At 37.7% G+C, this 17,526-nt stretch overlaps 3 protein-coding genes across 3 annotated transcripts; 1 reads left to right on the top strand and 2 right to left on the bottom strand.

The window, feature by feature from the left end:
* LOC109835870 lies at positions 11,342-12,200 on the top strand. The gene is made up of 2 exons (XM_020403853.1): positions 11,342-11,941; positions 12,020-12,200. Exons 1-2 carry the CDS (start codon positions 11,384-11,386, stop codon positions 12,053-12,055), a joined length of 594 nt encoding a protein of 197 aa, XP_020259442.1. The 5' UTR covers positions 11,342-11,383; the 3' UTR covers positions 12,056-12,200.
* On the bottom strand, positions 14,198-14,927 carry LOC109838410 (protein FAR1-RELATED SEQUENCE 5-like). The gene is made up of 2 exons (XM_020406860.1): positions 14,399-14,927; positions 14,198-14,220 (listed from the first exon to the last, which is right to left on the bottom strand). Exons 1-2 carry the CDS (start codon positions 14,925-14,927, stop codon positions 14,198-14,200), a joined length of 552 nt encoding a protein of 183 aa, XP_020262449.1.
* On the bottom strand, positions 14,924-16,608 carry LOC109838411 (protein FAR1-RELATED SEQUENCE 7-like). The gene is made up of 2 exons (XM_020406861.1): positions 16,283-16,608; positions 14,924-16,186 (listed from the first exon to the last, which is right to left on the bottom strand). Exons 1-2 carry the CDS (start codon positions 16,340-16,342, stop codon positions 14,924-14,926), a joined length of 1,323 nt encoding a protein of 440 aa, XP_020262450.1. The 5' UTR covers positions 16,343-16,608.

Genomic DNA, 17,526 nt, shown 5'->3' on the forward strand with positions numbered 1-17,526 from the left:
CAATAAAAAATAAAAGAGAAATGCAAACCTTCAAATAATTCTTCATCTTCATCTTCATCTTCATCATCTAACAAAGAGAAGAAGAGAAAAATTTAAAGTGGTGAAAAAAATTATTATTATTAATTGTAATAAAAAAGTTACAATTTTAAAAGGCCTTCTCAATTAAGAGTAGCCCTCCTCTCCAAAAGGAGTTATAAAAATTTTTACACCTCTAACCCCTCACTCTCTACCCCTATTTATAGTAAACATCAGTGAATGAGAGCCATTGGATCAAACTTGAGTCCCAAGACAAGCAAAATCAGCCATTGACGCGCGCTACAGTAATCTGGCATCGATGCAGGTATCGATGCCAGCATCGATGCCCACATCGATGCTGACATCGATACCCACTATTTCCAAATTCTGATTTCACGGATAGCTTCTTCTCGTCGAGATAGGCGATTTTCATATATTATATGTTAAATTCCGCCTTCCGGATTAGGAGATATCGTCGTTTCTTTGTGGCCAACCATTTTGAATATGATTTCTTTTCATATTGGATTTTTGATTTTCTCCGGCTTCTATAGGCTACACGACTTGATTCTGGGCTTTTGGATAATTTGGAAATTGATTTTCCAATGTGGTTCTTTGCTTCATTTCTTCATTTAATCAATGGGTTTTTGTTGAGAGATGAGAGTTTGAGATTTATTCTTCATTAACCTACAATTAAAAGATAAAAACAATTATTAGTGATATATTTATTCATATAAAATAGATAATGAGGGTATAAAATTATAATAAAATATGATTATCAATTGGATTATATTCACACAGATGTTTGGGGTCTTTCCAAGAACACATCACTTGGTGGGTCCAACTATTTTGTCACTTTTATTGATGACTATTCTAAGAGGAATTGGGTATACCCTATGAAGCATAAACATGAGGTCCTGGATATTTTTATGAAGTGGAAAAAGAAAGTAGGACTACAGACATGTAGAAAGGTGAAGATTCTACGTTCAGATAACGGTGGAGAGTATAAGAGTGATCCGTTTCTATAGTTTTGCCAAGATCACGGCATTAGGCGACACTTCACAATTCGAGAGATACCGTAACAGAACGGGGTGGCTGAGAGATTGAGTCGTACCTTGCTGGAGAAGGTGCGATGTATAATGACGCAGAGTAGATTGCCTAGATCCTTTTGGGCCGAGGCGTTGGTTTATGCGAACCATTTCGTGTATAGGTTGTCGTGCACTGCGATACATGGGAAGACTCTGTTGGAACGTTGGTCTGGTTCGGTAGCTAGTGACTATGAGTCGCTTTGGATATTTGGGTGCCATGCTTATTACTATGTTAGTGATGATAAATTGAATCCGAGGGTGAGGAAAGCAGTCTTTGTGGGATTTAGAGATGGAGTTAAAGGTTTTAAGTTATGAGATCCACAGGACAAGAAGGTAGTTATTAGCATGGATATCATATTTGACGAGGCATACATGATGAAGCCTCAAGTTCCCCAGCAAGTGGGGAAGACCAGATTCGGGAGATATCGCAGCAGGTGGAAGATGATGTGACTCCACTCACTCTAGAGAGCATTGTATCCATTGAGGCTGCTACAAAGGTGACACTAGAAGGAGATGAGATGACAGCCGGACATTTAGAGGATAAAGTGGATGGTGAGACTCAAGAGCATGGTCATGCTCAGGAGTCCATTGCAGCAAATAGACCGAGAAGGGTGATTCGTCGGCTAGCTAGATATAATGATGTCATGGTTGCATATGTCTTATCAATTGAGGTTGTTGATGATTTGGTTCCTTCTACATTCAAGGAGGTAGAGTCTAGCTCTGATTCGATCAGGTGGAGGGAAGCTATGGAGGAGGAGATGCGCTCTCTTCAGAAGAACGACACTTAGGAACTTACATAGCTACCGAAGGGTAAGAAGGCTATCGGATGAAAGTGTGTGTATGCAAAGAAAGATGGATCTTCTATTAGAGATATTCGGTACAAAGCCAGATTGGTTGCCAAGGGTTATACACAGCTTGAGGGCATTGATTACAGCGAGGTATTCTCACATGTTGTAAAGCATTCGTCGATTAGGATTCTGTTGGCATTGGTGGCACAGCTGAATTTGGATTTGGTCCAGATGGATGTGAAGACAAATTTTCTACATGGAGATTTAGAAGAGGAGATCTACATGACACAACCTATGGGGTTCAAAGCTGCAGGAAAGAAAGAATTGGTATGCAAGCTGAAGAAGTTGCTTTACGGATTGAAACAATCGCTGCGACAATGGTAGAAGAGATTCAACGGCTTTATGATTGGCCGAGGGTACACGAGGAGCCCATATGACCCATGTGTTTACATGCATAAGCTACAGGATGGTGAGTACATCTATTATTATATGTTGATGATATGCTTATTGCCTCCAGGAATTCTTCGGCTATTCAAAAGTTAAAAAAAGAGCTGTCATTCGAGTTTGAAATGAATGAACTTGGAGAGGTGAAGAAGATATTGGGTATGGAGATCGAGAGAGACAGGGCGAATAGGAGATTGAAGCTTACACAAAGGAGTTATCTGTAGAAGATGCTGAAGAAATTCAGCTTTGATGGTAATGCAAAGGCAGTAAGCACTCCATTGGCTCCTCACTTTAAGCTTTCAGCTAAGATGTCGCCTGTTTCAGTTAAGGACAGAGATTATATGTCGAATGTTCCATATGCCACTATAGTGGGTAGCTTGATGTATGCTATGGTGTGTACGAGGCCAGATTTATCACAGGCCGTGAGCATGGTATCCAGGTACATGCACGACCTGGGGAAGGGTCATTGGGAGGCCGTGAAGTGAATTCTACGGTATATTAAAGGCACTGTGGATGTTGGTTTGGTATTTCAGAAGAATGAGAAGACAGGGCAGGAATGTATTGGCTATGTGGGTTCAGATTATGCAGGGGATCTTGACAAGCGTCGGTCTACTTCAGGATATGTGTTTACATTAGCAGGAGCACCGGTATATTGGAGATGTATACTTCAGTCTACAGTGGCTCTCTCTACTACAGAGGCGGAGTATATAACAGTGACTGAAGCTATGAAGGATGCTTTGTGGTTGTGTGAATTGTTGGAGGAATTGGGGATTGCACAGAAGACCATTCGGGTGTATTATGATAGCATATCGACTATCTATTTGGCAAAGAACCAGGTCTATCATGCATGCACGAAGCACATTGATGTCAGATTCCACTTTGCTCGTGATGTTTTAGATTACGGTGATGTCATATTGGAGAAGATCCACACAAAGAATTGTTGGCCTTCTTGTTTTGATGATGATTTACAAACAATTTACATCTAATGTTGTTTGTCTAGTGTTTATGTTTTCGTATTTATTCTAGGCAAACAACGATTTAGAGGATGGATGGATTGCGCCATAACGATCATATCTAATGGAGGTTGGCGGAATTGTGGAATGAAGCATTGCATTCAAGTTAAAGATCCAAGATCCTGCTTCATCCACATAGTTTACCAAGTCGAGCTTATTGAAGACCTTCATCTAGCTTGGGTATAATTTAGTTTAGGTTTTATATTATGTGTGTTAGTACTTTAAGCTCAATTATATACACACATACACGTTTTGGTTTTTGTATATATATATATATATATATATATACTATAAAGCCATACAAAAGTTTCCAAAAGTTGTGTTTATGTCAAAACATCAAAATTCATGTATATCAACTTTTCATGTTTTGGACATACTTGCAAAATACATGAGTTTTCACAATTAGGAAATGAAATTTAAAAAATTTCTTCGTTTACATGTTTATATTCATATATACAAACATTTCCCCAAGTTTTACTAATTTTGGAGTTGTTTTGTTATTTTCAATTAATTTACAAAACCGAGTTTTCAGCAGTTTTTTTAGAAACTGTTTATCTGTGTTCAAATATTTATTTCTCTCAATTGGAAAGTTATTTTTCAGAAATTCTTTCTCTAACATGTTAATATACATGCGTAGAACCTTCTCTCAACATTTCATGATTTTTAGAGCTTATTTACTATTTTTATTTGATTTTATAAAGTCAGATACGTATTTTTCCAGAACTACAGAAACTGCTTGTGCATGTTATAAGTCTACTCTAAGTCGACTTATCATAAGTCTACTCTAAGTCGACTTGTTATAAGTCTACTATAAGTCGACTTATAAACTGTCTTTCTGCATGTGTTTTTCTTTCTGTCAAGTCGACTTGTGTCACCTGTTAAGTCGACTTATATATAGCCGTTTGAACAGTAACGGCTAGTTTCCAGCTTTAATTATTTTAATGTTTTTAAGGGTTTTGGTTGGGTTTTTGGGGTTGTTTGATGAGCCTATAAATACCCCATGTCCTCATACTTCTAAGATAACCAAGAGAAAAGTTTTAAAGAGTTTTTACAAGTTTGTTTAAGGTTTTCTAAGTGTGTTTAAGAGTTTGGTTTGTGAAGATAATTTCACAAGGGCTTGAGGAGATAATCTTTGGTGTTTGGGCTTCAAATCATCTCTCTCTCACTCTTGTCATTTATTGGAGAAGTTTTCTAAACTCAATCAAGCTTTATATTTTATTGTTTGATTATCATTTTATTAAGCTAGTGTTTATATTGAGTTTAGTTGATTTTATTTTCTCTATGTTTATACACACAACCATTTGAGCTTATTGTATTTACATTCATAGTATAATTGGGTTGTGGGATTGTGTAACATTGAGTTGTGCTTCATTGAGTTCTCATCTATTGTAGAGAATTAAATTTATATTTGTTACATTGTGAGTGTTGTAAGGTTTTCGGTGAGCTAAAAACCGAGTGTGTTGTGAAGTTTTCGGTGAACTAGAAAATCGATTGTGAGGAGTGACGTTGATCGGTGAGCGTTAAAAATCAACACTGTGACGTTCTTGGTAAACGTTATTTGGGTGAACGTAGAAAACCCGGTTGTGATAGTGGATTTCTCCCCGGGAGTGGGGAGCGGAGACGTAGGACGGAAGGTCCGAACTCCGTGATCATATAGTGTGTTTGAGTGTGCTTTGACATTCATTTATATTTATGTTCATATCTTATATCGCCATTGTCCATAGTGTTGTCCTTCTTGTTTTGATGATGACTTACAAACAATTTACAACTAATGTTGTTTGTCTAGTGTTTGTGTTTTCGTATTTATTCTAGGCAAACAACGAATTAGAAGATGGATGGAATAGAGCTTCAACGATCATATCCAAAGGAGGTTGGAGGAATTGTGGAGTGAAGCAATGTGCAATTCAAGTTAAAGATCAAGTTCAAGCTTCATTCGCATGTGTACCAAGTTGAGCTACAATGAAGATCAAGATCAAGCTTGGGTAATCTAGTTTAGATTTTATATTATGTGTGTTAAGTACTTTAAGCTCAATATCAAATACACACACATATTTGGTTTCTATGTATATATATAGTTATATATATACATGCATGGTTTTGAGTTTTTATGTTTTTGGACACACTTGCAAAATACATGAGTTTTCACAAATATAAATTCAATTTAAAAAATTCTTTTTCTAACATGTTTGTTTTCATGTTTATAAACATTTCGCAAAGTTTCATCAAGTTTGGAATTGATTTGTTATGTTTAATGGAATTTACAAAATCATGTTTTTCGTTCGTGCATGTTCGTGCATGTTTTACAAAACAAATGAGTTTTCATAAATGGGAAGTGATATTCAAGAAATTCTTTCTTTGACATGTTTATCTACATGTTTAGAAACCTCTCTCAAAATTTTACTATTTTTGGAGTTGTTTTACTGTACCTAATTAATTTTACAAAATCATGTATCACAGCAGATTTTCAGAAACTGTATTTCTGTGTTAAAACATTTATTTCTCTCAACGGAAAAATGCTTTTACAGAAATTCTTTCTCTAACATGTTTTTATACATGTCTAGAACCTTCCCACAAAATTTTATAATTTTTGGAGCTGTTTTACTATTTTTAACCAATTTTATAAAATCGGATATACCTGCTACAGTACCGCCGGTCGACCGATATTTCCGCCGGTCGACCGACGAACTCTCTGTGCGTTTTATCCATTTGGAACCTGGATCGCGGTCGACCGCGAGAATTTCCGGTCGACCGCCTCTCTGTCAGACTTTTCCAACGGCTATTTTTGTTACCGTTGGCTGGGCTTTTTTGTCATTTGTTTTGGGTTTTGGCTGAGGTCTTTGGGAGGCTATAAAAACTCCTTTGATCTCAGATTTCAATTTTAAGAGAATGTTTTAAAATAGTTTAACAAGGGTTTAAGGTTGTGGGTGTGATTGAGTGAGCTTACACTTAGTTCTTATCTTGTATTAGATAACAAACCATTTGTTATTGTGCTTATTTGTGATATACACTTTGTAATACACTTGCACACTGAGAGGAGTGTGTGGTGAGAGACGGGGTCAATTCCAAGAGTAGTGGCGTCGGTTGACATACCTAGGGAGAGGTTGTAACCGAGCACTTGAGGAAGAGGACACGGGCTAGGACCAACACTTAGTGTGTAAAGTGTGATTGCATAGTGATTATATTGTGAGGTGTAAACGTTGTTCGGGTAAACGTAGAAAACCCGGTTGTGATAGTGGAGATCTCCTCGAGGTGAGGAGCGGAGACGTAGATCGTGGGGACTGAACTCCGTGATCATATCGTTTTGTTTATGATTGCATTGGCGTTCTTATTCTTGTTTTCATATCTTATATCGCCTTTGTGTATTGCTCATCATATTACCCTATCACTTGTGTAGATTGTTTATTTTACCCTTGTGTTAGTTTACATATCCTTGCATATATCATATTGTATATCTCTTTGGTAGGATATATCACCTTGTGTTAGTTTTATATCCTTACACATACATTGCCTATATCTCTTTGTTAGGATATTTTTATCATATAGGATATATATCTTGTTGTTCATATTGCTTATCCTAGCTAATATATATTGTTGTATTTCATACTTGCTAGGATAACTTATTAATTAATTTTAATTAGCATAAAATCGGATTAGATTAGCATAAGACCCTAATCACCCCCCCTCTAGGGTCCAACACATAGCTCATTATTTATATGATCCACTATCTAGTTCATATTGTTTACCCCTTGTGTTAGTTTCATATCCTTACATATATCATATATTGATTATATCTCTTTGCTAGGATATTTCTTGTTGTTCATATTGCTTATCCTAGCTCATATAACTTGTTGTATTTCATACTTGCTAGGATAACCTATTAATTAATTTTAATTGGTATTTAATCGGTTTAGATTAGCATAAAACCCTAATCACCCCACCTCTAGGGTCTAACAGAACAACCCTGCGGATATGTTGACCAAAATTGTTTCAAGTGTTAAGTTTGATCATTGTTTGGAGCTTTTGAACATTCTTCGATGTTGAGGCCTTTGGAGGCCATTTGGGTGAACTACGTTCGGCTTGATTCCTTGGGCAAAAGGATATGTAGGCAGTCTTTCAGATGCAGTCGGGTTTGGATTAGTTGATTTTGATGGGGGTGGGATTGTTTGGACTCTCGTTCGGGTTCCCGACTTGTTGTGGATTGAGTCTGTTGTCGTGAATTAATTTCACGACGTACTGGACACAACAAGTGGGACATTTGGTTATTTTGGTATCGGCTCAGTTTTGGGAAAACTTTACCGAGGTGGAGAATTGTGAACGACGGACGGGCCCACCCGTTTCACGTGCAGTGGGTGAAGATGTTTTCACGTGCAGTGGGTGAAGATGTCTTGGGCCCACCTACTTTACCCGAGACAACCCAGATCTGTTCCTCCTCCTATAAATAAACACCCTAAGTCAGCTAGGGTTTTTGGGGGCAGCGTGCAAAAAAAAAACGCAGAGAAATATTTGTTCGGCTGTAGCAAAGTACAGAGGACTTTCGACTGATTTGGAGGAGATTTTGAGCACTATTTGGAGCCGACTTTGAGAGTGTTTGTGCATCCCTTTTGAGAGAGAAATTAAGATCTTGTTTGAGGGTTTTATTTGTGAGATCTTGTGTGATTTTAAACCCTGTTTGTACTCTTTCTCTCTAATAGTAGATCTCCCCCCTCCTTGCCCCGTGGACGTAGGTAACTTGCCGAACCACATAAAAATAGTTTTTCTTGCTATGATTTGTAATAGCTTGTTTAGGTTCCCTCGACAAGTCAGTCCTAGAACTGATGAGAGGAAGAGTGTATATCCGGGAAAAGTGTACCTAAGGTGCCACCATAGGGTGCATCTAAGGATGCGCGATCTTGACCATTGATTCAAAAAAAAACCAAATACATCTCAGCCCTTAATTAATAACAATTTCCCATTAATTAAAAACAAATTTCTAAATTTGTTTAATCGGCCAAATCCTAGGAAAAATAATCGCGATCGTGGGGAATTCTACGCCGATCGGCCTCGACACCGCATTCCTCAACTTTGCCAAAAAAAACCAAATACATCTCAGCCCTTAATTAATAACAATTTCCCATTAATTAAAAACAAATTTCTAAATTTGTTTAATCGGCCAAATCCTAGGAAAAATAATCGCGATCGTGGGGAATTCTACGCCGATCGGCCTCGACACCGCATTCCTCAACTTTGCCCTCGACACCGCTTTGGATCACGCCGCCGATCGGCCTCGACACCGCTCTCCTCAACTTTGCCCTCAACTTTGCCCTCGACTTTGCCCTCGACACCGCTCCGGATCACGCCGTCGAGCGGCCTCGAACTCCTCGACACCCGCTCCGGATCACGTCGCCGAGCGGCCTTGAACTCCTCGACGTCTGCTCTCCTCAACTTCACCGCTCTCCTCGACTTCGCCGCCCTCGACATCCTCTCAGCGGCGTCGCCGTCCGCTCTTCTCCAGCTGCTCAACGCCGCTCTCCTCGACTACGCCCTCGACATCCGCTCCGGTCACGCCGCCTAAGCGCCCTCCAGTTTGCGGTTTTAAATTAAAATTTGGTATGTTAGTTTTTAATTAAAAATGTTTGCTCCCTAGTTTCTGAAAGATGAAGTTTTTAATATCATACTTTAACTTTACATATCCTCAGACGTGTATGAACCTCTCTTCTTGATTTACATGCACAAAATAACACAAATGATTATGCATATGACCCGAGAAATAATCCCAAGTTGTACTGTGACAAGATATACCAATCCACAAATGCTAACCCTTTATACAGCACATCCTTTCTCGTTCTCTGTGTTTTTATATCACTGTGCCAACATGAAAACAGGTCTAAAAGTCTATAGGAAACAGACTTAAACTGCCAGCTTACATTGAATATGAACTTTAAATTTAGTGTGAACTATTGCATATTTATTTCATTTGAGAGTCGAACTTGTATATTGAATTTGGTACACTTTGAGCTACTATTCATTGTGGTTGATTTTAGTTTTTGAGTTTGGATAATGAAATTTTCTAGTGAATTTGAAAGATCAACGTGATGACTATTTTTTAAAGATTTTTAACTTTTTATATGTGATAATTAGATAGCTTGTATGGACACTCCAACAATTCTCCCACGTGATACAACAATGGATGAAGATGAAAACAAACATATAGGGCTTGATCTTGAAGGCGAGCACCATGATCAACTATCTACGGCAAGTTTTTTCCTCAAGTGATAATACCCTATTATTTATAGTGTACTGCTATCTAATGACATATACCAAATATTTGTCTTTTAGCATGAACTGGGTTTTTTTAATAATTTTTGTTTCTCTATTTTTGTAGGCATCCGAGCATGAGGAGAATGTTGATGGCCCTATTGGTGTCGAAAATAGCGAAGGTAATCTTGTTGTTGATCCATATATCGGAATGGAGTTCTCTACTCAGGAGGAAGGTTATAATTTTTACAATGCATATGCCAGACTTAAGGGATTTGGTATTCGCAAGGGTCATACAGCACGGTCGAGAAAGAAAGATGCAATCATATCTAGAACCTTTGTATGTGACAAAGAGTGCTTTAAATATTTAAAAGATAAAAGAGAAGATGGTCGGAATATAATTCGAAAGTGTGATACAAGATGTGGATGCAACGCAAGGATGGTTATTGGACTTGATAGAAGTACTGGAAAATGGTTGGTGCGAAGTTTAAACGTTAATCATAATGGCCATATGTTAACCACCCCAAATCGGGTAAAGAAGCACTACTCGCATCGGACACTTCATCGATCTCGAGCGACAAAAAGGTTGATAGATACTCTTGACAGCCAAGGTTTACGGCCTTCTACCATTTGTAAGGTTTTAGACGTTGCTCATGGAAATGAACAAGGCTCTCTCACACGACAAGAATGCCAAGGTCATCTAAGAAGTAAACGAAGAAACAATTTCGGCCATGAGTGCGTGAACATAGTTCGTCAATTTCAAGAGAAAAAGGTATCTGATCCTCAATTTTACTTTGCACTAGATTTAGAAAATGATGGGACGATGAGAAGTGTTTTTTGGATGGATGGTAGGGCGAGGACTTCTTACTTGCAATTTGGAGATGTTGTTTGTTTTGATGTTACATATAGAACAAACAATTTAAAATTACCGTTTGCACCATTTACGGGTGTTAACCATCACCGACAATCTATTCTATTTGGGTGTGCACTATTGGCCGATGAAATGGAGGAGACCTTTATATGGTTATTTAGCCAATGGCTGAAATGTATGTCAGGTATAGCACCATTAACAATCATCACTGATCAAGATAAAGCTATTTGTAGTGCAATTCACAAAGTTTTTCCTCAAACTCGACATCGCTTTTGTTCTTGGCACCTTCATAGGAATGCATTACAAAATTTTCAATCAATGCGTTATGATTTTGGTGATGAAGTTTCTATAAAGTATTACAAATGGTATTGGAGTAAATCAGAAGAAAAATTTGAAAAGCGCTGGGAAGAAATGAGGGATAAATATGGTGCAGATAAAAGGAGCTGGTTAGTTAATTTATACAATCATCGAGATCATTGGGCTCCTGTGTATCTTAAAGATACTTTTACTGCAGGAATGACATCTACTCAGCGGAGTGAGGGAATTAATGCTTTTTTTGATCACTTTGTTAATTCCAATACCGAGTTACATGATTTTGTTAAGCAATATGATAATGCTGTCAGAGCTCGACGAGCGGCCGAACTTGAGCAAGATTTTAAGTCCACAAACACAATTCCTACATTGATAATTGATCATCCAATTGAAAAACAAGCTAGGGAGAATTATACAAAGAACATGTTTACTATCTTTCAGAAAGAACTCAAGGATAGTTACTCCATGCTTCATGAAAAGTTGTCGAAGGACGGCGCAAGTGTTACTTATGCCGTTTGGAATATAGATAGGGAGGCTGGAAGCAAGAAGGTAGAAAAGCATCATGTTGTCTTCGATGCATCCAAAGAAAAAAGAATTAAGTGTTCTTGTGCAAGATTTGAGATGGAAGGTATATTATGCAAACATAGTTTGCACATTTTAGTAAAGAAGCAAGTATTAGAAATTCCATCAAGATATATTATGCAACGATGGACAATTAATGCAAGACATGTTGGGTTTGGAGTTGTTAGAAATTGCATTACAAATAGTAAAGACCAACTCTCTATCATTAAACATTGGGCTCTTAGGAGTAGATGCAACAAGGCACTAGAAGACACATTGACTTCAAGTACACTTCATGATAAGTTTAGTGCTTTTTTAGACTCATTTTTTGAAGAAGTTGAGAATTCCAAGATTGAGAAGGAACATAACGACAATGGAAATGAGAGCAATGCCAGCAATAAGATGCCTACTTCATCCATACCCATCTCTATAGAGGAAGCAACTCAAATTACTATTCGTGATCCAGATAAGCCCGTTGCCACGAAGGGACGACCAACTCAGGCTACTAGAATTAAGTCCGGAATGGAAATAGCTCAAGAAAAGAGTATAAAAAAGCAAAGATTTTGTGGATTTTGTAAGGGAAAAGGACATTATATAACAAGTTGTCCTTTAGCTAAGGTATTATATTTCATCATAATTTGATCCCCCCCCCCAATTTCGATGCATTTTTCATAATAAAGTTATTTTTTTTTGTAGATGAAAAATGTTGCAGGTGGAGGTCGAGAAAGTTAATGGAGAGCTAAAACAAATTAGTTTGCAAGCGTATTTCCCTGACTTACAATAACCATCATGTGTTTCGGAACATTGTGATAATTTGAACTAAAGTTATTAATGTATGGATGCAATTATTTGTTGTTTGAACCTTTTGTACCCATAATTTGCGAGATGATAATGTAGTTGTATGGATTAATAATATGTTTCAGAATAATATGATGATTTAAACAATGAGTTATGTGTTCTTTGAACCATGTGTATCTTAAGTTTGTGAGTTGATAATGTTGTTGTACTGAGTAATCATTTTATTCGGAATAATATGAAAATTTGAAATAAAATTATGTATGTATGGATGCAGTTATGTGTTCTTTGAACCTTGTGTACCTTCATTTTGTGAGTTGATAATTTTGGAAGGAGTTACAAAAATTAATGAGTTACAAAAGTTTTTCAGAACTATGAGTTACAAAACTTTACCAACGGGTTACAAAACTAGTCTAACGAGTTACAAAAATTGATTAAGGGGTTATAAATTTTTTTTTACAGAATTAAGAGTTACAAATCTTGATTAAGGCGTTACAAAACTGGTCTAAGGAGTTATAAATTTTTTTAAGGAGTTACAAATTTTTTTCGGAACTATGAGTTACAAAACTTCAACAGTTGGTTACAAAACTAGTCTAACGAGTTACAAAAATTGATTAAGGGGTTATAAATTTTTTTCCAGAATTAAGAGTTACAAAACTTGATTAAGGGGTTACAAAACTGGTCTAAGGAGTTATAAAATTTTTTTAAGGAGTTACAAATTTTTTTCGGAACTATGAGTTACAAAACTTCAACAACGGGTTACAAAACTAGTCTAACGAGTTACAGAAATTGATTAAGGGGTTATAAATTTTTTTTTCAGAATTAAGAGTTACAAAACTTGATTAAGGGGTTACAAAACTGGTCTAAGGAGTTATAAAATTTTTTAAAGGAGTTACAAATTTGCCTTAACAAGATTTGTAACTCTTAATTCTGTAAAAAAAAATTTATAACCCCTTAATCAATTTTTGTAACTCGTTAGACTAGTTTTGTAACCCGTTGGTAAAGTTTTGTAACTCATAGTTCTGAAAAACTTTTATAACTCCTTAGACCAGTTTTGTAACGCCTTAATCAAGATTTGTAACTCTTAATTCTGTAAAAAAAAATTTATAACCCCTTAATCAATTTTTGTAACTCGTTAGACTAGTTTTGTAACCCGTTGGTAAAGTTTTGTAACTCATAGTTCTGAAAAACTTTTGTAACTCATTAATTTTTGTAACTCCTTCCAAAATTATCAACTCACAAAATGAAGGTACACAAGGTTCAAAGAACACATAACTGCATCCATACATACATAATTTTATTTCAAATTTTCATATTATTCCGAATAAAATGATTACTCAGTACAACAACATTATCAACTCACAAACTTAAGATACACATGGTTCAAAGAACACATAACTCATTGTTTAAATCATCATATTATTCTGAAACATATTATTAATCCATACAACTACATTATCATCTCGCAAATTATGGGTACAAAAGGTTCAAACAACAAATAATTGCATCCATACATTAATAACTTTAGTTCAAATTATCACAATGTTCCGAAACACATGATGGTTATTGTAAGTCAGGGAAATACGCTTGCAAACTAATTTGTTTTAGCTCTCCATTAACTTTCTCGACCTCCACCTGCAACATTTTTCATCTACAAAAAAAAATAACTTTATTATGAAAAATGCATCGAAATTGGGGGGGGGGATCAAATTATGATGAAATATAATACCTTAGCTAAAGGACAACTTGTTATATAATGTCCTTTTCCCTTACAAAATCCACAAAATCTTTGTTTTTTTATACTCTTTTCTTGAGCTATTTCCATTCCGGACTTAATTCTAGTAGCCTGAGTTGGTCGTCCCTTCGTGGCAACGGGCTTATCTGGATCACGAATAGTAATTTGAGTTGCTTCCTCTATAGAGATGGGTATGGATGAAGTAGGCATCTTGTTGCTGGCATTGCTCTCATTTCCATCATCGTTATGTTTTTTGTCTTTATTGTAATTCTCAACTTCTTCAAAAAAAGAGTCTAAAAGAGCACTAAACTTATCATGAAGTGTACTTGAAGTCAATGTGTCTTCTAGTGCCTTGTTGCATCTACTCCTAAGAGCCCAATGTTTAATGATAGAGAGTTGGTCTTTACTATTTGTAATGCAATTTCTAACAACTCCAAACCCAACATGTCTTGCATTAATTGTCCATCGTTGCATAATATATCTTGATGGAATTTCTAATACTTGCTTCTTTACTAAAATGTGCAAGCTATGTTTGCATAATATACCTTCCATCTCAAATCTTGCACAAGAACACTTAATTCTTTTTTCTTTGGATGCATCGAAGACAACATGATGCTTTTCTACCTTCTTGCTTCCAGCCTCCCTATCTATATTCCAAACGGCATAAGTAACACTTGCGCCATCCTTCGACAACCTCTCATGAAGCATTGAGTAACTATCCTTGAGTTCTTTCTGAAAGATAGTAAACATATTCTTTGTATAATTCTCCCTAGCTTGTTTTTCAATTGGATGATCAATTATCAATGTAGGAATTGTGTTTGTGGACTTAAAATCTTGCTCAAGTTCGGCCGCTCGTCGAGCTCTGACAGCATTATCATATTGCTTAACAAAATCATGTAACTCGGTATTGGAATTAACAAAGTGATCAAAAAAAGCATTAATTCCCTCACTCCGCTGAGTAGATGTCATTCCTGCAGTAAAAGTATCTTTAAGATACACAGGAGCCCAATGATCTCGATGATTGTATAAATTAACTAACCAGCTCCTTTTATCTGCACCATATTTATCCCTCATTTCTTCCCAGCGCTTTTCAAATTTTTCTTCTGATTTACTCCAATACGATTGTATAAATTAACTAACCAGCTCCTTTTATCTGCACCATATTTATCCCTCATTTCTTCCCAGCGCTTTTCAAATTTTTCTTCTGATTTACTCCAATACCATTTGTAATACTTTATAGAAACTTCATCACCAAAATCATAACGCATTGATTGAAAATTTTGTAATGCATTCCTATGAAGGTGCCAAGAACAAAAGCGATGTCGAGTTTGAGGAAAAACTTTGTGAATTGCACCACACATAGCTTTATCTTGATCAGTGATGATTGTTACTGGTGCTATACCCGACATACATTTTAACCATTGGCTAAATAACCATATAAACGTCTCCTCCGTTTCATCGGCCAGTAACGCACACCCAAATAGAGTAGACTGTCGATGATGGTTAACGCCCGTAAATGGTGCAAACGGCAATTTTAAATTGTTCGTTCTATATGTAACATCAAAGCAAACAACATCTCCAAATTGCAAGTAAGAAGTCCTCGACCTACCATCCATCCAAAAAACACTTCTCATCATCCCATCATTTTCTAAATCAAGTGCGAAGTAAAATTGAGGATCAGATACCTTTTTCTCTTGAAATTGACGAACTATGTTCACACATTCATGTCCGACATTGTTTCTTCGTTTAATTCTTAGATGACCTTGGCATTCTTGTGGTGTGAGAGAGCCTTGTTCATTTGCATGAGCAACGTCTAAAACCTTACAAATGGTAGAAGGCCGTAAACCTTGGCTGTCAAGAGTATCTATCAACCTTTTTGTCGCTCGAGATCGATGAAGTGTCCGATGCGAGTAGTGCTTCTTTACCCGATTTGGGGTGGTTAATGAATGATCATTATGATTAATGTTTAAAATTCGGATCATCCATTTTTTAGTGCTTCTATCGAGTCTAATAACCATCCTTGCGTTGCATCCACATCTTGTATCAAACTTTCGAATTACATTCCGACCATCTTCTCTTTTATCTTTTAAAGATTTAAAGCCTTCTTTGTCACATACAAATATTCTAGATAGGATTGCATCTTTCTTTCTCGACCAAGCTGTGTGACCCTTGCGAACACCAAATCCCTTAAGTCTGGCGTATGCATTGTAGAAATTATAAGCTTCCTCATGAGTAGAGAACTCCATTCCGATATATGGATCAACGCTGTTTAAATTATCTTCACCATTTTCAACGCCCATAAGCTCATCACCATTCTCCTCATGCTCGGATGCCTATAAAAATAGAGAAACAAAACTCATGCTAAAAGACAACTATTTTGGTATATGTCATTAGTTAGTAGTACACTATAAACAATAAGATATTATCACCTGAGGGGGAAGCCATGTTGTAGATAGTAGATCATGGTCCTGGCTTTTATCTTCTTCCATTGTTGCCTCACGTGAGAGAATTGGTGGAGTGTCTATACAAGCTATCAAATTATCACATATAAGAAGTTCAAAATCGCTCAAAAAACGTCATCAAGTTGATCTTTCAATTTCACTAAACAATTTCTAAACGATAGTTTAAACCAAATTTAAAGTTTATATCCAATTTAACAATACATGGCAAAAATAGCTCTAAATTATCCGGCTCGTAGCCATAGAGTGAGTGCTGCAAACCAAGTAATGTATGAGCTGAAATTAAAAGGAAGAAGATAGATCCAAGGAATATGCATGAGGGAAGATAGAACCATCATGAAATCCACTAGATCTAACAGGAACGCCAACTAGAACTAACATGCCTCGTAATAGAACTAACATCATCTCCATTAGAGCTAACATGCATCCCGGTAGCATTAACATGCATTTCAGTTAAAACTAACACGTTAATTTAGAGCTAGCTAACATGCATTTCAGTTAGAACTAACACGTTAATTTAGACCTGATGCCTTACCTCGGTGGAGGCGAGCTCGACAGCGGCGAAGTGCGATGAGCCGGCGGCAACACTGAGCGGGGACGGCAAGCGCAGGCTGCGGCGATTTCGTGAGGTGGAGAGGAGGGGGGAGGTGATGGCGAGGATGACGTCGAGGGCTTGATCGATCTCCGGAGGCGGCGATGAACCTGAGGGCTGAGCTCGAATGCCGTCGGAGGCGTGGCTGATGACGAGGGGTGAGCTCGATGGCGAGGACGAGTAGACGGCGATGACCCGGCGGCGACGCTCAGCTGCGGTGATCTCGGGCGCTGGAGAGGAGGAGGGGAGGTGATGGCTAGGGCAAGGGGACGGCGGCGACGCTGATCGGGGACGTCGAGACACAGGCCGAGCTTGGGCGCCGGCGCTTTCGGGCGGTGGTGAGGGGGAGGAGGTCGGTGATGGCGACCGAATGCGCGATCTTGAGCCGGCGGCGACGCTGATCGGGGGCGGCGAGCTCCGGCGGCGATTTCGGGCGCTGGAGAGGAGGAGGCGGGAGGTGATGGCGCGATCTGGGCGGGAGAGATGAGAGAGGGGTAGGGATTTTGGGGGGATGGGATTTTCAACGAAGGGCTCAGATCTCTCTGAGGGGTTTTGAATAAACGGCCCAGATCGCGCATCCTCAGATGACAGCCTACGGAGTCACCGCAGATTCACTTGACCC

The sequence above is a fragment of the Asparagus officinalis genome, chromosome 4, assembly GCF_001876935.1.
Source record: "Asparagus officinalis chromosome 4, Aspof.V1, whole genome shotgun sequence".
Lineage (NCBI taxonomy): Eukaryota > Viridiplantae > Streptophyta > Magnoliopsida > Asparagales > Asparagaceae > Asparagus > Asparagus officinalis.